The sequence below is a fragment of the Phascolarctos cinereus genome, unplaced genomic scaffold, assembly GCF_003287225.1.
Source record: "Phascolarctos cinereus isolate Bilbo 61053 unplaced genomic scaffold, phaCin_HiC Scaffold_726;HRSCAF=1367, whole genome shotgun sequence".
In the NCBI taxonomy this organism is placed as follows: Eukaryota; Metazoa; Chordata; class Mammalia; order Diprotodontia; family Phascolarctidae; genus Phascolarctos; species Phascolarctos cinereus.
In genome coordinates, this window is record NW_027556098.1 from 352,779,890 (window position 1) to 352,803,876 (window position 23,987).

Sequence of the window (23,987 nt, forward strand, 5' to 3'; positions counted from 1 at the left end):
GTTTATCTCCTTGGGCCTTGGAAGTCTTTCTTGGATTGTCCGGCTAATGGCCGAGTTCTCCTCTATAGCTTTTCCAATTTCTTTGCCAAGTCTCTCTAAGTTCCAGTCTGGCTTTCTGGGGGCAAGATTGACCAAATTCATTTCCTCAAGGCTAGGCTCAGAATTTTCCTACTTCCAGTTGGTCTTCCAGCTAGGCTAGTTTGGCCTGAGGCATCTTCCTCCTCCCCTTTAGTCCTCAGGGGAGCTAGTTTCTCTATTTGAGCTCCCTGCTTTTCTCACTGCAAGCCTTCCTACCTGAAGTGTTTACTTTTTGGCCTCTAAACTTCCTTGTTCTAGTGCCTAGTCTTTTTTTTTCCTAAGTGCCCTGAGCTGTTCCTTCACCCCTGCTGTAGCGCCAACTCCTCCAGAGGTCCAGACACAGTCCTCTGATCTTTGTTTCTCATTTGGTCAGATACATGAGTAATAGACCCTGAAAAAGCAATTTAACCTTATCTGACATCTTCTCTTGTAATTTGCATTGTCCTTCCAGTCTCTTTGTCCATACCTTTTGCCTCCTGTCCCTTCCCAACTCTGCTGTGGGACTCATTCAAAAATAGACAAATTTCTGACTTCTTAACCTACCTTCCTACCTCTTATTTCTTCCTCAGTAGATGTTCCACTTACCTCCTCCCAAAAGCTGGTAGCCCTGCCCAACTACTCTTTTCTGGAAAAGAAAAGATGTGAATTTGCCTCCTCTCAGTCTTGATTAAACTTGAGCTGTATCTTGTCAATGAGGAGAGGAGAGTTTTGAAGTAGGAGCAGAAGTTAAGACCCTGGTCTTGGGGCCCCTGGAATCACACTTCAGAAATGGACAGACCCTCCAGAGCCTGCCAAAGGACTTGGTATGTGCAGATTAAACTCATATCTGTATTTATCCTCCATATCAACCCCTCCTGCCTTTTCCAGAACTCCCCAAATATCAAAACTTGTCTCTTAACTTCAATATTTCTTACTGACTACTTATCTGCTGCCTAAAAATACAACCAAATTCCCTTATTAAAGAAAAATGCAACCATATCCCTTATTTAAAAACAAAAAACTTGGGTAACTAGGTGGCCCAGTGAGTGGATAGAGCTCTGGCCTTGTAGTCAGGAGGACCCGAGTTCAGATCCAGTCTCAGACACATGACATGTGTGACCCTGGGAAAATCACTTAACCCCAATTGCCTCACCAAAAAGGAAAAAAAACCCTTCACTCCTGTAATTTTGCCATCCCTGCTGGTTATCATCCCTTAACTTTTCTTTCTCAGCTAAAAGTCCTTGAGAAAGCCTGGACTCTCAATTCCCTCTATACAACCTAAATTGGTGATCATTATCAGCTCTAGTTCAATGATTACTTCTAGGGATGAATGAAAAAAGCCTTTAAGTACTTACTAAGTACCAAGCCTTAAGCTAAATTCTGGGATACAAATAGAAAAACCAATACAACCAGCAACAGGGAGACAGAAAAGGCACTCACACCTTAATAGAAGGAGACCACACATAAAAGACATTTCAGCTCCTAGACTGTGGAAAACCTCAGAAATCCTAAGGGGGCAAAGGTGGAGTAGAAGGCAAGACCTAGGCTCCTTTTGGTTAGTTAAGTAGATTACAAAGTGGAGCACAGGGCAGACAGAGGTAGGGCAGTAAGGAAATGGGAAAGGGTGTCAACTCGAATTCTAAATGAAAACAGTCAATATGGCAAAATTGAGGTCCTTAATCAGGGCAAGTGAGCTGCAGCTGGGGTTCCAGACAGCAAGTGCTGGGGTACCCAAAGAGGGATCTGGGAACTGAGTTTATGTAGGGTACCAGAGCAGAGGGAAATGAGTTGGTGGCCAGGAGGGAGGGGTTAGGTAGCTGTTTATAGAGTTAAGTTGTTTTACATAACAAGCAAAGTCAATAAAGAAAGCTAGGAAATCTCTGGAGAATTTGGAAGATCTACAAAAGAAACTGCGGCTAAAAGTGACAAAGTGAGGTCAGCCCCAAGCAATTGATTGGCCTGGGAATGGAGACCAGGGCAGCTTCAGTCAATTCTTAGACAACTGTTTGTCAAGGCAAAAATGGTAAAAAGCTGGTGGTTCTCCATCTCATCTGAAGGAATGGAGTTGTAGCTGTTGATACATGCACAGATCCCCTACGACGGAGGTGTGGTAAATACCTTCTGCCTATGGTAGGGCTAGCTCAGCTGTGGATGTTCTGCTTTGGCCTACAACCAGAATAGTGTGACTTTTAAAACTACTCAATTGGGACAGTCTGGTATCTTTCTTTGAGGAGGTAGTCACGTGGTGTCTCACTTGTCATCTTCCCCCATTGGGCAAAACTCTTTGGTTGGCCTTTTTATATCCCTAGCACTAAGCAGTCAGCCATTCGACAAGCACTTATTAAGCTCTTTCCATTTGCCAGACAACGTGCAGAGTAATGGGGATCCAAATATGAAATGATGGGAATTCAAGGAGCTTAATGCTAATGGGGAATGACAAATACTCAAAAGGGGGCTGAAAGCTGAGAGGCTGGGGGAGGGGAAGGAAGGAAAGTCCACTGCACAGCCTTCTCTTTGCCATTTCTAAACATGGTCCCCAAATCTACCTCACATCCTCAGAAAAAATCCCCAAGACTGAACCAAGGTTAGGTTCTTTGCCTCACCTTCTCCATTTAACTCCTGGTCTCTTGCACTTGAGGCAAAATTCAGTTTACTGGAAACATTTGGGTAAGGAAACAGCAAATTCTATTATAACCTCTGCTAATAGGCAGGTTTCTGGAAAGGGGGGACTGCCGTGGGAGGAAGACATGAGGGTGGTGACTGATAAGGGAAAGAGAACTGACCTTTTTTTGAGGGTTTTCTTCAGCTTGACTCTCCAACTTAGAGCCAAGGCCTCTCCTTGGCCAGTGGCTCCTTCCTCTGAAGATCACAAGGTCCTTCCAGGGGCTCTGGGTCTGCAGCTACACCTGGGATCTGAAATCTCAGAATGTCTTTAATTTCCATGTAGCTTCTCCATTTTATACCAAGTGCAGAAGGCGGGACCTACTCTCTGTCTCCCAATGACTGATTGATTCAAGGAGGTGGATGGGCCTGGTTCACAATCACTTCTGATTGACACAATCAAAAAAAAGCATTTTCACCTAGTCTAGGCAGAAGAGCTCCAAATGGTACGTTTCTTCCACTGCTTGACACAAAAACAATTTTGCCCTCAGGGAACTTTTGAACTGGGGAAGTTATTGCAAATTAGGCTGGTGAAGTGAGTGGGAAAAGATAGGGAAAGATTTTTTATTTTTAATTAATGGCTGAGTACTTTGGTTTCTTCCCCAAGGTAGAAATGAAGGAGTGAATGTTCCTGAGAATTGGTTGGGGGGGGGGTCAGGCCTCAGACACTTACTCTAGCACTGTGACCCTGGACAAGTTACTTAATTTCTGTTAGCCTCAGTTTCCTTATCTGTAAAATGGGGATAATAATAACACTAGGGTTATTATGATGTGATATTATCACAACCCAGAGATGCTGGGAGAATCAAAAGAAATACTATTGGTAAAAGTTTAGCACAGTGCCTGTGGCAATGAGAATTTATTTATTTATTTATTTTTTTGTTATTAGGAACTCAGGGTCATTCCTCCTGCAAATTTTGGTTAACTACAAGTCTGTATTCTGTCAATATTAACATCAAAACCTGTCCCATGGGATGTGAAAATTGACTTGGAGTCTTAAACATTCCTTAGATAAAAATCAAGAGGAAGAATCTCAACTGTCTTTGACTCTTTGGTGACATGTAAATCCTTCTCTTCAATAAGCTTATTTTAAACTTTTTAAATGTGGTTTAATCTGTAAGCTGACCTAGTTTATCTGTAAAGTTTATTTGGAGAGGTTTGTTTCATTAGTGCATTTATGAGATTGTGATTCTGTTTAAGTTTTTGTTCAACTTTTGTGACATTGAAAGGAGCATGGGATTATGGATCTATCTTCCCTGTAACTTTTAGGGCTTAAGAGTAATGTACAAGATTGTAATATGTAAAAGTACTATTCTGTCACTCTAAGGTAATTTTGCCTATAAGAGGCCTTGTCAGAATGCTAATTATTGGTCAAGTATTCTTTGAGACCTGAACAGATGCTTGAGCATAATAAAGTCTAGGCATTTAACCCTATAATTTCTGTGTCGTGGTTAATATGCAATTGACAGTAGTTCCTACTATTTTTCCCATAAAACCTGTCATGTAGTAAGTACTTAATAAATATTCCATCCCTTTTCCCCCTTCCCTTATGAAAATAAGCTGTTCATTCAGCATGCAAAATAAAGTTTACCTAGGTCCTTGGATTTCAATTCATTGAGAGCAGTTAGACAATTTATTATTATCTCCTCAACCCTGAAAGCCAAATAACTGATTTTTAATTTTAAAAGTTTTTTTTCAAGTCACAGTTTTTTTAATTAGTCCCTACCATTAAGTGCATTAAAAAAAAATTTAGTAGTATTTTCTTTTTCCAATTACATGTAAAGACAATTTTCACCTTTCATTTTTTGAAAGGTTTTGAGTTCCAAATTTTTCTCCCTCCTTTTCTTCCCTCCCCTCTCCCCAGGACAGGAAGCAATCTGATAGAGCTTATACATGTGCAATAATGTAAAATGTATTTCCATATTAGTCATGTTGTGAAAGAAGAAACAGAACAAAAGGGAAAAAACACAGGACAAAAACAAAGAAAGTGAAAATATTATGCTCCGATCTGAAGCACATTTTTTGAAAACCCAAAGAAATCTATGGATACATATATACAGAGTTCTAAAAGCAAATTCCCACATTAATCATGTCTTACTATGTATATATTTTTACCATCTCTCAGTTACGAGGTAAATGGGGGCATTTCATCTTTATTCTTTTGGAGTCTTGGTTTATATAGATGGTTTATCATTTCTAATCAGAGTTCTAAAGTCTTTCAAAGTTGGCTAGCTAACACCTTCTTGATGCTAAGGACTGAGCTTCCCTTAACAATATAGAAACTATAATAGCTTTCTGGGTTGCTTGGAAAAACCCACTCATTTAAAACTTTGTACTTGGGTAAAACCCCAAGATCATTGTAGTGAAACCATTATCCTGAGTACAGGTTCTCCTTCCTATACTGGTAAATGCCTTTCCCTAGGACAAAACAAAAGATACTAACAGGAGATGACACCCTGAATAAAAAGGCAAAAGCAAGAGAGATCAGCATAGTGCCTAGCACTTAGCATTTGCTTAATTAGATTTGATTTGTTGCACATTAAGAACAAGGGATGCATATGAAAGTTAACCTAGGAAGTGAATAGCTAGCTGAGGTGTTGTCCTTGAAAGGAATTTGGATTTCTAGATCACACCTTATAATATAGACTTAACAGATTGCCGACCAGACATAGAATAGATTCAACAAATACCAAGAATAATGCATTTGTCAGGTGTCTTATGAATCCAATTAATTTTAAAAAACCCTTCAAAGTATAAAATATGGGTGAAGGAAAGCAATGCTTTTCTAGTTGCTCATACCACAAAGGGTAGCCAAAACAAAAGGTGAGGAGGAGGAAGAGGTGGAGGAGGAATGCCGGAGGAAAAGGAGAAAGTGGAAGAGGGGGAAAGAGTAAGAAAAGGAGAGGGAAAAAGGATTGAAGATGGAGATGGAGGAAACCAGGTGGTACAGTGGATAGAGCACCAGCCCTGAAGTTAGGAAGACCTGAGTTCAAATCTGGCCTCAGACCACACACTTGACACTTACTAGCTGTGTGACCCTGGGCAAGTCACTTAACCCCAATTGCCTAAAAAACAAAATGAAGAAGATGGAGATGGAAGAGGAGAAAAAGGTTTAGGTATTTAGGCAATTCTAATATGGCTTCAACTATCATTAAAAGAGGGGAAACTAGTTTCTGGGTCAAAATGGTGGAAATTCAGAAGGGAAGTCGCTATTCCATTTCATGCTATGCAGAAGGAGACACAAAATGGATATTGTGAAAGTAGATTTCAATTGCTTAGGAGGAAAGAAACAAGGTCCTTTGGAATAAATGCTTAAGGTGATATTAGCATAGAAGGGATGAGTGATATTCAAAGTGAAATTAAGAGAAACAAATCTGTTAAGGAAGAAAACAGGGATTTGTCTAAAGAAATAAATAAAAAACCCACTGACCATCAATTTTATTTTACTGAAAGAAGCCCAGTAACAGAAGATGAATATAATAGTATGACAATCCTATAAAAATTTGAGTTAGGAATACTAAAAATCAGAATCAGCTCAAGCTGTGAAGAGAAACTCAGGACAATGAAATGAGCTTTTTTTCTCAAGATACATAACAAGAAAATAGACGATCAAAGAATGGCTTGGACCTTCACAAGGGATGGATGGGCCAATGATAATAGCTGACAACAGAGAGAAGGCAGAATATTTATAGCAACTTTTTTCATAGTAGCTCCAAACTGGAAACTAAGTAGGTACCCACCTATTAGAATAAAACTAAATAAATTATGTTTTAATGGAATATCATTCTGTCATGAGAAAAACAAAATGAAGTGTTGTGGGCCTTTTTCAATGTGAGTTCATAGAGAGCCCTAGGAGAATCACTCACCAGCAAGTCTGCATGGATATTCGGTCAAATCAAGTGAGCAATGCAATGGAAAGAAAAAGAAATGTATTAGTGCCCTAAGGAAGATTTTTTTTTAGGATCACCCAGAGTCCATAGCCAAACAGGTATATTCCCTGGGAGAAAGGAAATGGGGAAAATCTAAAAGCCTTAGGGCCACAGCAGTTGCAAAAGGCCAGATGTGTTCCACTGGGAAACATTTTTGTTCTTACTTAGTCTTATTAGAATTCCCTGTGTCTGTAGGAAATTTCTAAAGTGGAAGAGGCTTTTAAAATAGGATCTTTTTATATAGAATCATTCTAAATGAAGTATGTATAGAATTTTACATACACATACATACATATAAGTGTATGTATATGTATATTATATATATATATACCTATTTGTGTCTAATGATAGCTGTTTCTAGGTGAGGAGAGGGGGAAGAAGGAGAAGGAAGAAAAAAGGGAAAAAAGAAAAAAAATTGACGTGATAACTTTATTATATATTTAAAAAGAATAGCAAATTGTACATAATAGATTTGCAACTTCATGTGAAGTCATTTCTTTTATTGTGCTGTGTTATGGAAATGCTTGTTTTACTCCATAAATTTAAAATAAAATAAAATAGACTCATTCTTGTTCATCCTGCTGTTATCAGTGAGGGAATCAAAGTAAAAACTCCATAGCTCTGTTTTTATGGTCTGTTTATTTTTTCTCTTGGGGAGATATTCCTCCAAACTCACAGAAATTATATTTATCCTACTCCTCCACAAAGGTTATTTCAGAGGAAATTTGGAAGACCTTTGTGAACTGATACAGAGTGAAGTGAGCAGAATTAGAATAATTTGCCTTAGCAAGAAGGGCCACCTCTTACCGTGAGACAGGAATGAAGGAGATAGTTGCAGAAGGTATCTGTGTGATGGAAGATCAGGAGGAAGGGAGAAGAAGGAGGAGCTCTTGGCAAATGGACTCATTTTTTTTTCCAGTAAAATATGAGGCAAGGTTCTCAGCTGACGGAGTGTTCAGAGAAGTCAGGGGAGGTTAGAGAAAAAAAAGAGTTTGGAAGAACCACTGCCCTGAGTGGGATAGGGAGTTAATTAGGGAGATATAAATGTAAGAATTAATTAGGGTGGTGTGAAAAGGATTACCTTATTGGAGTGAGAGTTCAGTTGACACGCAACATAAATAGTGGATTCTATCAGAAAGTTTTAGTGATTTGCTCCACTAAGGTGGGAATGAGCCATGACTGAACTGAGCTTGACAGTGTAAGATTAGCAATATGACAAGGGAACAAGGAATTCAAGAGAAGAGGAAAGTGTATGGTTGAACTGATTCACCAAAGGGTCAAGATGGGTAAAGTAGGAGAGTATAGTTAGTGCAGGAATGATGGTCTAGGAAAGAGCTGAAGCTTTGAGAGATGGAGATCTAGGTGTGGACAAAGAAAAAGCTTGGGTTTGTAAGGCCAAGAGAAGAGTGGAATGATTATACATAGGGATTAGATAACAGAAGTGGTCAATATTAATGGCTTGAGGCATTTTGTATGTGACTGAGGTGGAGTAGAAGAGCAAGTTATGTGAAATAAACTAGTTGAAGAACAATGAAATTGGGGTGTTTAGAGGGAATATCAATATGAATGTTGAAGTCACTTAAGTAGGGCAGGAGTTGGGGAGGAGAGAAAGACCAAGCACTGGATTCATTGAGTATGAGAGACACTGAATAGCTTATTAGATTCTAAAAAAGTCAGAAAAAGAGAAGGTTCTGGGAAAATGGTGAATTAGGTCAGAAAACTTTTGGCTCTCCAAATTTCATCCACAAAAAAGACAGACCATTGCTTCAGAGTGGATGTAGAGTGGCAGAAATAAACAGGAGTTGGAGGAAAGCGGTTGTCCTAAAGACAACTTAAGAAGACCTGACCTTCTGGGGCAGAGGTTCTGCCAGAATGAAGTGCAAACACCTCAGGCTGACAGCAGAATCGACAAGCAGCAAGCCCTGGGGACAGCCTCAGCCCTAGGAATTTTCATCTTAAGGGCAGTGTGGGAGTCAAGGTTAAGTAGCAGATTGAAGGATCTTCCTCGTCAAGCACAGCAATGCTGATCAAATCCAGGCTGCAGCTGGGCTGGGGTGGGGGTGGAGGGAGGTGGAAAAGGAACTACAACAAGCTTGGTGAGTGCGATAGCAGAATGGTGGAGACCCTGCTGGCTATAGGCACTTGGAGTGGAACAGAGTCCCTGGTTTCAGTACCAAGGGAAAGAGAACAGCCGTAGTTTGCAGCCACCTGAGGGACTTCAGGGAGTGAGAGTATTTGTAGGAACAGTGTGGCTAGGGGCCCTATCAAGGTTGGGCCCCAGAACAGACCTCAGAAAATAAGAAGAAGGACCAGAAGGTTTATGGCATCATTCCTTACACCTCGGGCCTAGAAATTGATTATATTAATAACTACTTTAAAACAAAATAAAAATGAGTAAATAAATGAATGCAATTCCTTTTTGTAGGTAAGGATAAAAGCACAGTTTTCCTGGTCTCTGGGACAAAGTAGTCCCAGTCATGATCAGGAGGATTAAATCATCTTAGTCTGAGTATGTTTAGCTCCTGTCTCCCTATGTGTTTAGTATACAAAATATATTCATCAATAGCAGGACCACTTTATTTATGAAAACAAGGAGTAAAAATAATAATTTGGGAAGTGGTTCAGATTAGCTTAAATGATAAAACACAGAAGTGTCCCAGGCTCTTCAATTTAGTAGTGAGATTAAATCTCTGCTCAAATAAGGAAAATATCTTCTCATCCAATCTTAGAAGTCCTCAGGGTGTATGCCCTAAGATTCAAGGTACATATTGGGGCGATAGACCCTCACTCCTACAGCTCTATGCAATCTGAAGTTGCTCAGTGGAGAGGAGCTTACTATGGGAGTCAGAACACAGAAACAGCATTCTCTGGGAGAAAATTTGTGAGTACTACGCAGGTGAAAAAGGACATTTGGGCCTTTCAGCATCCACACCCTGCCTTGTATTTGTCACATGTGTTTCTCACATACGTGCCTCATTATGATGGTACAAAACATTTTTGCTCACTTTTCCCAAAGGTAAGACGTGCATTTCTGGAACAACATATCCTAGGCTTGTGGAGGGATATTTTTTAGCTAATGTTTTTATTATGCAGTTTCCTGATAGATAATTGTTCCCACTGTCTGATTGCTATTGGAAAGCACACTAGAGGAGGATTCTGAACAATAGTATCAGGATTACTGACTTACAGGGTCACCCCTAAAACCCAATGTTAACATTTTCACTCTGAGAGCTGAACCCATGGGTTGAAACATAGGTGAAGAAGCAGCCCAGAGGAGCTATAGTACACATATACAAAAGAATTGAAGTTGAGAATCACTCAGAAATGATGGAGAAAATCTCATATAGGCTGTAGCAATTGGAAATTAGGAATTTTCAAGAAGTGGGGAAAAGGGTATCAGCTGAGAAAAGTATTCTGAAAAAATGGGTAGTTTGATTATATAGAAAGAGGGAAGGAGAACCAATGAGAAGTTCACATGCTCCATTGATATGCATGTAATGTGGAGAGAATACTCAGCATTTTTTTGTGGTGAATTTATAGGAAGACTGGGATGAGATAGAATGGCCAGGCTTGAATAGGTTAGGCTCTGCATTATTTACGAATACTCATATTAATCAGATCATAGATCTATTGAAGTATATGTATATACATTTATGTATATGTGTATAAGCAGACATAATACACATGTATGTGACATGTTATAATATATATACATACATAAACACATATTCTTCCCTTAGACTTATAGTAATTACCAAATTAGAGTTAGGATTAAAAATGTGTATTATGGATAGTGCAAAGGGTTGATGAGAAATCAAGTATTTACTAATAAAAAGACCTTATACATAGATTTTAAAAATACTTAAGAAAAAAGAGAAATCCTTAAAGAAAATGGAAATCCCAAATTTAAACCTCCTATCAATAAAAAAATGGATTCAGTAGCAGAAAAAGAAAATACTGAAGTATCTAACAAAAAGAAAACTTTTTATAAACTAATTTTATAGTTTAGTTATCTACATATGAAGATAGATTTCACTCTATGCATTAGAAGCAAATGTCAGAAGAAAGAGAAAATATATTACTTATAAAAATAAATGTGGTTTTAATTATGTTATTATATGCAAAAATCAAGAAAAAAACAAAACTCAATACTAAGTTCTTTACAGGAAGCACATTTAACGTAAACACATAGCTGAATTAAATTAAACGTAACTACTTTTTCTTATTAATACAAATGCTGTGCTGGTAAGTAAGGATTATATGGTCTGGGTAGGTTTCCTCTCATTTATTGAATTTCTATGGATTATCTGTAGCATAAATTCTCTGATATCAAGTAAGATACGAGTTGTATTTAAAGCTTTTCTCATATTTGTTTTATTCATAAGGCTCCCCTCCAGTATGAATCCTCTGATACTGAATAAGATTTGAGTAATTGAAGAGCTATCTCAACATTCATACATTAATAGGACTTTTTTCCAGTGTCAATTTTCCGATGTACAGTAAAGTATGAGGAGTGATGAAAGGGTGCACGAATAAGTCTTCTTTCCACTAAGAATCACAGTCTATCCACAACCATATTAAAGGATGCTACAAATAACTAATAATAAAAGAAATACAAATCAAAACAACAATTGATAAATTGATAAAGATGACAAAACTTGGTAATAATTAATGTTGGTAGGGGTGTCGAAGCAGACAAACTAATGCATTATTGGTAGACTTGTGACTTAGTAAGCACAATCATTCCAGAAAGCAACTTGGAATGATGCAAAAAAAAAGTGGCTAAAATGTCCATACCATTTGACCCATAGATTCCATTGCTAGAAATATACCTCAAGGAGATAATTGATAAAAAGAAAAGCTCCATATAAACTAAAATATCTATAGCAGCACTTTTGTGGTGGCAAAAAAACTTGGGAGGGGGAGTAGATGTCCATTGATTAGAGAATTGCTAAACAAATTGCAGAACATAACTATAATTTTTCCTGTAAGAAATATGATATATAGAGAGAAACATGGAAGACATTTTGAAGTGATTCAAGAACAAATAAGCAGAACCAAGAAAGCAATGTACAAAATGACTACAATAATTAGAATGAAAATATCAACAGCTACAAATAATTAAAAACAAATGTTGCTAAATTACAAAGAGCAAACTTGGCCACAAAGAAAAAACTATGGAAAAAAAACCCCACTTCATACACCTTTACAGAGGTGGAGGAAATTTTATATATTGTTAGCTTTTTTCAACATAGTCATATGATTGTTTTATTTTTCCTCTTGTTCTTTTATTAAAATTTTCTTTTTTTTGTTATAAAGGATGACTCTGAGAATAAGGGGAGGGAAATGGGAAAATTAAGTTACGTAAAAATAATATATTTACAAAAATGATTTTTAAAAAGACGAAACTATTTAAATTAGTTCATTTTTGACAGATCCAAAATTCTATTAGTTGTGTAGATAACTGAAAATCTCCATCCCTACTACACTGCAGCATTCGTTTTGTAACATTTCCTCTTTCTGTTCTCTTGATCTGTGTTATATTTCAACGACTGTACAATTTGTTTCCACCTCCCTTGGACTTGATCCTAATGTCTTACACCATGCTTCCTGACTTTGATTAATGAATTTACTCACCTCAATTTTTCTTCTTAATATATTCATGTCCCATTGTTAACTGATCTATGCTCTATCAGATATGGCAGCATGTTGACATTCCAGTCCCATCCCCCACATCTATTAGATTTCTTCTGTGCTTTCATGCTTTACCTTACTAATTTTAATGGAGACAGTACAGACTTTGGCTCTGGAAGATGTCGTGATTCTGAAGGTGGATGCAAACACCCAGAAGACCTCTTCTGATGATCTTTAGAAATTTTCAAGTAATACGGTTTCTTTGCTGAACCATATCTTAAAGGAATCTCTGGTACAACTGAGGATGACAGCTCCTGAGCTTTTCTGAAAGCACAGGATGGTTTATGTGAAGTTGTTGGATACACTGAACATTCAGCTTCAAAGAACTGAAAACAGTATAAGTGCTCAGCAGTTGAAGAATAGCTGAACCCATTGTCATGTGTAAATGTAATGGATTTTTATTGGTTAAGAAATTATGGATATTACAGATTCAGAGAAATACAGAAAGACTTATCTGAATTGATGTAGAGTGAAATGAGCAGAACCAGGGGAGCAATTTGCACTATTATAACAGTAATGATGTGAGGGGAAACAAGTTTGAAGGACCTCACAGCTATAACCAAAGCAGCAACCGATTCTGACATTCAAAGACTGATGATCAAATAAAAATACTTGCTACCTATTTCCAAAGAGATGGGAAACTAAAGGTGCAGAATAAGACATAGTTTCTCAGACATGGCCAGTGCATTATTTGTTTTGCTTGTCTGCTTATACAAGTGACAAAGGAGAATTCTCCTGGGGACCAGAGGACTTGAGTTAGGAGATTTCAATAGACATTTAAGAACATCAGTGAAACATTTTTAAAAGCCACAGAAGAAAAAAAACACAGTAGAGGAGACACAAATAGTCTTTTTATTAATACTAGGTTAAGATATGCATATATTACATTCACATATATGTATGCTACACACAAACACATGAATACATATGTGTATAATACATATGTAGATAATACACATATGTATATACACATGTAGATATATGCATATATCTACATGTGTATATACATATGTGTATAATACATATGTAGATAATACACATATGTATATACACATGTAGATATATGCATATATACACAAATGGTATGTGTATATCTCTTAACCCTAACTTTAATTCCATATATATATATATATAAACATATATTCAAATATATATACATATATATATATATGTATATATATATATATACATACATATATATTTTATACCATATATACCAGAAGTTCATAGTATTTAAAAAATAATGTTCTTTCTGGTTAAAATAAAATCTAGTGAGGGGATTGGACAAGATAATGGTTCTTTAGGTTGTTTTCATATCCAGAACAATGATGACATGATTCTTCTAAAATCTTTTTCAAAATAACAGTTACCTCCATTGTTTCTTCTGTCTTTTGTTTTTTTTTTGTTTTTTGCTTTTTGGTGATGCAATCAGGGTTAAGTGACTTGCCCAGGGTCACACAACTAGTAAGTCCACTGTCTTTTAAAGAATGAGATGGATTCTAGAATTTGCCATTTGTAGTTCATGTGATGTCAGGCAACTTACTAAACTTTTCTGATCCTTAATTTTCCCACTTGTCATATGGGTCAAATGAGTCATCTCTGACAGAGTTGCTGAAATAATATGATATATGAAATTGGTCTTTTACTATCCATATACCCATTATGATCATTATGGGATGACAGAATAGAAACCAAAATCCTAGTCATTTCCTGTGAAGAACACTTTCTTAAATTTTGGCATAGATTCTGACCCTAAATTCCTCTTGGTTCCTGGCACAACAGGTATGTGCTAAGGACCACTGGACCTAGAAAATGAACCATGTAGACATGCTGGGAAATTTACATTTGGCCCTATATAATCCCATAGAAACCAGGCATATCAATTTTGACTTTTTTTTTCCTCTTTAGGAAAAAATAGCATGTGGGACACTGCTCTCCTTTGGGGCAATGAGGAAACTTGGTATAAACAATTTGTATTCTCAAAGTGTCAGTGTCCCCATGGGCCTCATCTCCATATAGTGACTTTTTTTTCTCGTTCAGTTTGAACATCTCACAGCTCCGATTCAAATGTATGCTCTGGGCATGAGTCAACACCCTCAGTTTTATCCTCTGATACTCTCAGGGTGAGTTGATTTCTAAGTTTAAGGTTATATATCATTGGTTTATGGTATGACCTAGAAATCATTACATGATGGGGGTTGGGAAAAGGTTTGATTCTTTCTTGCATCTTCCTCTGCTATCATAAAAGGCATAATTGATCTTATTATGTGAAAGCCATCCAAAGTAAATTGGCAATTTTGTTTTTCTACAGCTTGTCTTTGTTTTCAGCTAGAACAGGACAAAGAAGAATGAGGACACCATGCTATAGAGTTATCTTCCCCCACCTTGTCTCTTACACAGGTGAGCCAATCCTGCTGAGAAATAAACAGGTGAGGAAGCTCCTCCTGGCCCTTGTCTACTCTGACTTTAGGGAGATTTTTCTTTCACCTCAAAGAGCTTAAATTTAATACTTCTGAAGTCAGGTCATTGGGAAATTAGTGTCTTTGACTCTTGTTTCTTTCTCATCTTCTACATCCAATCAGTCCTCCAATTTCAATTCTGCATTACGTCAAAGATTTGTGAATTCATTAAAGTGATTAACAACTAGAGCAGATCATAGCTCCTTCATGCCTCAGAAGAGAGTTTCAGGGGTTGCTATGAGCATAAACACCTGAATGCCAAGTTCTGTGTGCTAAGCTTCTCAGTACTGAACGAGACTGATTTTTGAACAACCTCACAGTATTTGAATCCCCTCTACCTTCTTAGGAAATAATGTGAATTTCATTCTTCTGGCATAGCTTTTAAGAACACAAGGTCATCTTCATACTATTGTAAGCCATTAAGGAATGCCTTAATGGAACAGTTCTCTAAAATATCTTTGGCAGATTTTCTATCCTTTCATCAACACACATCTACATCTAGCCAACACCAATATATTCTCATTCAGACCCTTATCACCATATTCTGGTACCATTAGAATAGCCTCTGAATTTTATGTATCTATCTCCTGCCAGTTGCATTCTGCCATCAAAATTGTGGCCAGATTAATACCTCTTATGCATAGTTCTGGTCACATCAGTCCTCTACCTCTAATGTATCAATGGCTCACAACTGCCTGACCCCCCAAAAACCAAACAAATGAACCCACAAATATCTTAACATTCAGAGGCCTCCATAATATGCCTCCAACTTTAATTTCCAGTCTTACCTTATGATACTTTTTGGCTTTATCTGCTGTACTCTGTTCCCAAAAAAACAGCTCTGAATTCCCAATATTCCTAACTCTTCTAACTTTGTTCATTCTGTTCTCTAGGACTAGAACATCCTTTCCCTATGTCATTTCAACCTATTGTCATTCTGTTCACTCTTTTTGACCCTGACCAAGTGTTGGCTTCCTCTTAAAGCGTTTGCTGACCCTTGTAGTCAACAATGATCAGGCCTTCCTTGATTTTCTATAGCACTTTGCTTATAATTCTCATCTGCACTTCTCCCTCACTCGTACCCATTCATCCCAGTGATTCTAAACTCCTAGAGGTGATTATTCAAACTTCTTCCCTGACTTTTACTGTCCCCTTCCTTATTCCCATTCTTCACAACCAGTCCCCCCAATATTACACTCTAAAGTTACCCACCTGTTCCTCTGTATTCACTGGAATTCCTGTTCCATAGGCAACAAACTAGCTTTTATTTTAATTTTTTTTCTTTCCCACTCCTTCCCTCTTTTGGCTATCACTGAGACCTGGCTCCCTCCTAATGAAAAAGCCTCCCTGGCCTCCCTTTCCAGAATTGGCTGAACATTTCCTCATTCCTCTCTGCTCATTGGCTAAGGTAAAGGAGTTGGAATATTCATTGACCCTTCCAGGTTGTCTCTCTACTAATGTCACTCTAACTTCTCCTCCTTTGAGGTTCACTCAAACTTCATCTACCACCCAGCCAAAATTCTGATACCTTTGGTCAACCATACATTCCTCTTCTTTCTTCAATGTGTTTGGTTCCTTGATCACAGTACTTCTATCTTCCTCCACTCCTCAACTCACACTATAGACTTCAACATATGTATTGATACTACTTCAAACATCCTAATCTCACAGTTCCTCAAATTATTCATTTTACATGATTTTCTCCTCCACTCTACCTCTGCTACAAATAGAGATGATCATCTGCTTGATCTTGCCAACACCCACAGATGCACCACTTCCATATTTATGAACTCAAAAATTCCCTTATCTAATAATAATGTATTGTCATTCCAACTCTCCCTCTGCCTTGCAATTCCAAACACTGCTCCTCCACACTGTAACCTCGAATCCTTCCCTGCTCAGTTCTTTCCCAGGCCACAACCCCTGCACTAGCTACTTTTCTCCCTTTCTCATCTTGACCCTTTGATGAACCATTTCATTCATACACTTTTCTCTTGTCTTGAGTCCCTTGATTCCTTTATTGTATGGTTGATTTTGCCCTGTAAAGTCTCATCTTGGATCACTTCCACCATCAAATGCCTTTCCTATTGCACACGTGCTACAAAGCTGGAGGAAATCAAGAAACTGTGCTGTTTCCACTACACATTTGTTACATAACCTCACCTGGGTCCTCACTGCTACAAGTCAATCCTTTTACGCTTTCCTAATTAACTCACTATCCAACCGCCACAGCAGCAATTCCAAACCTTTTCTATTCCTCCTCAAATCTGAACCTGCCTCAAAATCTACTGGGGGAAAAATGAGTCAATTTACTGAAAGCTCCCTCTTCTCCCTTTCTCCTCATCTCACATTACCCAGTTGCCTTCTACCTCCTTCATACCTGTCACAAATGATGATGTGGCCATTCACCTTGCCAAAGCTAACTCTTCTACATGCACAAGTGATCCCATTCCATCCCATTTTCTCTTATCATATTGCCTCCTTTATCATCCCCATAATTCCACTTATCTTCAATCTTTACTTGTCTACTGGCTGCTTCCCTACTGTCTACAAACATGCCCATGTCTCACCCATCCTCAAAAAACCCCTTTATTTAGTCTATATATTCCCACTAGCTACAATCTCATGTCTCTTCTCCATTTTATTGTTAAATTCCTTGACAAGACCACTTACAATAGGTACTTCTGCTTTCCTCTCACTCTCTTTTTAACCCTCCACAGTCTGGCTTCCTACCTCATCATTCAACCAAAATGACTCCCTCCTTGTCAAATCTAATGGCCTTTTCTGAATCCTCATCCTTCCTGGCCTCTCTGCAGTCTTTGACTGTCAGTCACCCTCTTCTTGATACTATCTTTTCTCTAGGCTCTCTTGGAACTACTCTCTCTTGGTTCTCCTCCTACCTATATAATCAGTCCTTAGTTTCCTTTGTTGGATCTTCATCCAGATCATGCCTACTAATCTTAGATTTCATGCAGGTTTTTTTCTGGACCCTTTTCTCTTCTCCCTCTATATTATTTGATGTGATGATTTCACCAGCTCCCATGGATTCAATTATCATCTCTATGTTGATGGTTCTCAAATGTAGTCATCTAGCCATAACCTCTCTGCTGACCTCCAGCCTGTCATCTCCAACTGTATTTGACATCTCAGAATGGGTATACCTTAGACATCTTAAACTCAAAATGTCTAAAACTGAACTATCTTTTCCCCTCAAACTTTCCCCTCTTCCTAACTTTTCTATTAATGTTAAAGGTACCACCATCCTCCCATATGTATATTTTTAGCATGTATATATCATTTTCCAGTCACCAGAGCTCTCAACCTATGTAGCATCCTCCATTGCTCGCTAACTCTCATTTACCATATCCAATCTATTGCCAATGTCTGCTAATTTTACCTTTGTAACATCTCTCCAGATATGTACTCTCCTCTCTTCTGATATGGCCAGCCCTCTGGTACAGGCCTATATCACTCCATGCCTACATTATTGCACAAGCCTTATGGTTGGTCTGCCTGCCACAAGTCTCTCCCCATTCCAGTCCATCCACCACTAGCTACCAAAGTATTTTTCCTAAAGTACAGGCCTAACCACTGCACTCCCCTACTCAATAAACTCCAGTCTCTATCATCTCTAGGATCAAATATAAAATCCTTTATTGGATGCTCAAAGCCCTTCATAACCTGTCCTTCCCTTACTTTTCTTGTCTTCTTACTCCTTATACCCCTCTCACATCCCTTGATACTCTGTGACTCAGGGGACACTGGTGTCCTTGCTGTTTCTTGAACAAGCCACTCCGTTTCCTTTCCCTGGGCATTTTTGCTCACTATCCAACAGACCTAGACTTCTCTCTCCTGATATCTGTCTCCTGGTCCCCCTGGTTTCTTTCATATCCCGGCTAAAATCCTACCATCTATAGGAAGCTTTTCCCTACTCCTCTTAATTCTGTTGCTTCCCCTCTATGTATTATCTCTAATTTATCTTGTGTATAACTTGTTTGTATATAGTTCTTTGCATGTTGTCTCACTCAATAGACTGTGAGCTAGTTGAGAATAGGGGCAGTCTTTTACTTTTTTTGCATCTTCAGATCTTAGTACATTGCCTGGCACATAGTAAAGGCTTAATAAATGTTTACTGACTGATTCATGTAGTATTTTCTATTGTAGCTCTTTTCTCATGTGTTCCACACTCCTATTTGATTGTGAGGATGAGTCATTGAATGAGGCTGATTAATTTTCTTCTCATCTGATGTTTAGTACATTGCCTGTGTCCTCACATTGTAGGTCCTTATAATAAAGCTGTTAAATTCATTTGAAAAATATCTGATTGCATGATTCCTTGAAGTTGTGACCAGTATTGGACTAGGAAAAGATGACTCTGGTTTTTGTTTCCAGAACAGGATGTGGCATGTAGGGTGATTGGGTTTAAGAAGAGTCATCTCCATAGTAGAATCTGGTAGAAAGGCGGAATATGCTGGCCTGTTTATTATGCAAATAGGAAAAGAGGCCCCAGAAGTTGTTACCTTTTCAAGGTCTTACAGCTAGTGTCAGATTTTGGATTGCAATTGTCAATACTAGATCAGTTATCTGCATTATAATTACCAGCATCCTGGGCAACACAAATACTATTCATTGCATATCTGCCTTTCAAACAAGGCAATCCCCCTCAGTTGATGAAAAAGTGGTCTTCTTGCCTAGCGGTCTCCTACATGGGTAATAATTTGCCATAAAAAGCTAAATCACTTTAACCATGCACAAATATGATTTTTAAAAATCCACAGTATGGTCTCTATTTCTATTGATAGCAAAGAGAAATGATATTGAAATTACATGTGGATACTGATAATGTCATCCTTTAAAAAGATTGAGTACATGATGGTAAAAACTGCTATTCCATAGAAAAGCATCAATAAAAGTATGTAATACTTAAGATTTAACTCATCAGTCTATCTCATAGAGAACTTTTATAATCATAAATGTGTCATATATACACATCATGCATACCCAAGCTCTGGGAACTCCATGGGAGACCTTCCATCGAATTAGTAACAAGTCATTTATGATTAATCAACCTAAATTCATCCAATTCAGCTGTCATCTGGCTCACATCTCTCCATCTTGTCCACAAGGATAGCATGAGAAATTTCCTCAGTTTCTTCACTCAAGTCACAGTCAACATCCTGCAGCAAAGAGTTAGTGTAGTAACCCTGGCCAAAAAAAAAAAAGAATGAGGTTAGTTTGGCATGCCTTGCTGATTAACTGATTTCTGGCTCCTTGTTATCAACTTATTTCCTGATATGTCCATTAAGCACCCACTTAATGCATTCCAGAATATTTCTGGGAATGGAAATAAAATTCACTGTTCTAAAAATTATATAGTTCTTTTCTTCCCTTTCTAAAGAACTCTGGGACATTTGCTCTTTTCCAATCCTATAGCATCTTTCCTATCCTCCGTGCTCTCTCCCTGATCCCTGGCAGTGATTCGGCAGTCATATCCATCAATTCCTTCAGTATCCTAGCACCTAATTCATCTCACATGATTATTATTTCTCTTCATGTACAGCTCGGTTCTCTTTTTTGTCATATCATTACATGGATCCAAAAGGCAAGAGCTTGGGAACAAAGGTGGAAATTGCAGAAATACATTTTGATTCCATAGGAGAAGAATCTCAATGACTAAAGATCCCCGAAGTTGGAATAGGATATAACAAGAAGTGTCCAGTTCCCAATCACCAGTGCTTTTTAATCAGAGGATTGGTGACCACTTCTCAGTGTTGTAGAGGGCATTTCTACTAAGTTATGTATTGGACTTTAAGCTCTCTAGCATCATATCCAACTCTGAGCTATTGTGATTCTGTGATTTGGCTATTTTTATCATGTCAAATTCAATAGTGATGGCTGTTCAAGAAAACAAGAGAAAATAAAAGAACTTGAAGAGACAGCTACTCAAAGAAGATATATAAGATGTCATAGAGTGAGCATTAGGCGAGGTTTGTTGATTAACTGTTTATGGTTAAAATAGGACAGTATAGTGAGATGTCATCTAGTCCTCTTGCCTAGAGATGATGAATTAAGGCATTAAATAAAAAATCATTAATGATGTGTTAAATATTTACTATCTACTTGCTATTCCAGTCAGATAACAAGCTCTTCTATAATAAAAGACATGCTCATTGAATATTATAATTGGAAAGGATCTAGAAGACCATATAGTTCAGTATCCTAATTTTATAGATGAGGAAGCTTAGGTACATAAATGATGTTTCATACATAGGATTACGCAGCATATTAGGGTCAAAACTAGAGCAAAAACTCAGATCAACTGGAATATAATAGACACAATAAATATTGATTGACTGACTGATAGAAACTGGGAATATAAGTACAAAAGTGAGACACCTTTGATCTCAAGGAGCTTTGGTTTTATGCAGGCAATTTTCAAAGGATGAAGCTAAATAAATATGGGATATATACAAAACAAATGAGGGGATGACTAACAATTGGGGAAACTGCAAAAGTCCTCTTGAAAGATGTGGTGATTATTATACAATGACTAACTTTGATAGACTTAGCCCTTCTCAGCAATGCAAGGATGTAAGACGTCTCCAAAGGTCTCATGATGGAAAATGCTATCCACATCTGAAGAAAGAACTATAGAGTCTGAATGCAGATTGAAGCATGCTATTTGCTATTTTTTCTTCTATTTTGTTTTGTTTCCTCTTTCTGGTGGTTCCTCCTATTGGTTCTAATTCTTCCTTACAAGATGACTAATGTGAAAATATGTTTAACAGGAATGTATATGTACAGCCTATGTCAGAATGTGTGCCATCTTGGGGAGGGAGGGGGAGAAAAATTTTAAACTCAAAAGCTTATGGAAATGATTGTTGATAAATCAAAATAAATTAATAAAAAATTAAAAATAATAAAGTCCTTTGAAGCAAAAAAAAAAAAGAGAGAGATGTGGCAGTTAAACTGAGATCTGAAGATGGGCAAAAATTCTAAGTAGAGGAGAGGAAGGAGAACATTTAAGGCAGATGGGATAGTGGGTCATATTAGCCTACATGAAGAAATAAATGGCTATGCACAAAAAAATAAAATAAATGATTGTCATAGAGAAGTATTTACGTGGTTGTCAGGAAGTCTTTAGTTTCCCATTTTCTTTCTGTTTGTAGAGACCATCCTGTTTTGGGCCGTGTCATGACCTTCCAGGTACAAGCATGTCAGTTCCAAATATCAGCAGCTTGACCCCAGGCTCATTCATCCTCAATGGCATCCCAGGGATGGAAGCAGTGCATATGTGGATCTCTCTCCCATTCTGTACCATGTATATCATCGCCCTCACAGGGAACTTTGGCCTCATGTACCTCATCTACTCTGAGGATGCTCTGCATTGGCCCATGTACATCTTCCTGTCTCTGCTGTCCTTCACAGATGTGCTTATGTGTACAAGCACACTGCCCAACACACTGTTCATCTTTTGGTTCAACTTCAGGGAGATTAACTTCCATGCTTGCCTGGTTCAAATGTTCTTTGTACACACCTTCACAGGGATGGAGTCTGGGATGTTCATGCTCATGGCCCTGGACCTCTATGTGGCCATCTGCTTCCCCCTACACTATGGTACCATTCTCACCAACCACATCATCGCCAAGGCTGGGCTTCTTACCTTCCTGCGGGGTGTGATGCTGGTCATTCCTTTTACTTTGCTCACCAAAAGGCTTTCCTACTGCCGAGGGAACTTATCCCCCACACCTACTGTGACCACATGTCTGTGGCCAAAGAGTCCTGTGGCAATGTAAAGGTCAATGCTGTCTATGGTTTGATGGCTGCCCTGCTCATTGGGGTCTTTGATATTCTCTGTATCACTGTCTCCTACACCATGATACTCAAGGCAGTGATTAGTCTGAAATCTGCAGATGCTAGGCAGAAGGCCTTTGGGACATGCACAGCTCACCTCTGTGCCATTGTCATCACTTATGTCCTGGCTTTCTTCACCTTCTTCACCCACCGCTTTGGAGGCCACACCATACCTCCTCACATTCACATCATTATGGCCAATCTTTATCTGCTCCTGCCTCCTACGATGAACCCCATTGTCTATGGGGTAAAGACTAAGCAGATTCGGAACTGTGTCATTCGATTCTTCCTACAGAAAAAAAGATGCTTCTTCTCAAAGCATATGAATAGCTCCATTTCAAATGCCAAACAAAGGGACAATAAACCCTTATATACATATAGACAGCACTTTAGAATAAAAGAAAAAGTTTCATATCTGTCATGTCATATGATCTTCACAACAAGCCCATAAAGAAATCAGAACAGGAATTATCATACCAATTTTACCGATAAGAATCAAAATGCTTAAGATACTTATTTAAGGATTAAGAATGTTGACAGTGTGGCCAAGGATATCTTCTCATTAATGGTACTGTTGAGACTTGAACCCAAGTCTTTGTGACTCCAATGTCCTTTCCACTATCCTACATCATCTCTTTCAGAAAGATATGAGGTCATCAACTGTGTAAGACATTGTCCTAAAGTGTGACAAGATCCTTCCTATGATGTCAGTCAAAAAAGAAATCTGTGTAAGGGCTCCGACCTCTGCTGCTTCTGTTCTTTTTAGGAAAAAAAAGTCAAACACACTGAGTCTCCTCCCACTGGGAACATGTCTTCTCATTCTGTGGAAAAGGCCTGACTTCATCTCAGCTTCTCTCTTCTGGAGGCTCTTTGCCTAGAAAACCTAACTCTTCATTGACTCATCTATTTTATCCGTAACACACAAGCAAATTAATGGGATAATTATTTTATCTGGGAACTCAATTTGGTGACACCCAAATTATTTTGAAACTTAGGGATTGGGTGGGTGGGTCTTCACTGGTCTTTGTTCTTTGGGGCAATTGTCAGAAGCACTCGCCATATAGGGCATAAATGCAGCTTCCCTGGAAGCAGCTTACTCTTAGTGGTCCTTGAGAATGGTTCCATTTTCAGAAATATCTGTCCTGAAAATGAGACACCCTTTCCTCCTCTATGCCCTTCATAGCTAGGTGCATTGTTTTCTTTTCCCTATCTCAAATCTTCCTAATGTCAGACCCTCTGTAATGTCTGCTGATAATCATTTAAGATCAGTTGAGCACCAATAAGGGCCAAAAAGCTGAATTAATCTTTTCTCTCTGAGTGCACTAAAAATACC

General features: G+C 38.2%; 1 protein-coding gene across 1 annotated transcript; it reads left to right on the forward strand.

Moving 5' to 3' along the window:
* Positions 1-22,014: 22,014 nt before the first annotated feature.
* LOC110200568 (olfactory receptor 52N1-like) lies at positions 22,015-22,980 on the forward strand. The gene is given in 3 exon segments (XM_020975930.1): positions 22,015-22,534; positions 22,537-22,949; positions 22,951-22,980. Coding segments are annotated over 3 exon segments (963 nt in total).
* The last annotated feature ends 1,007 nt before the right edge of the window (positions 22,981-23,987 follow it).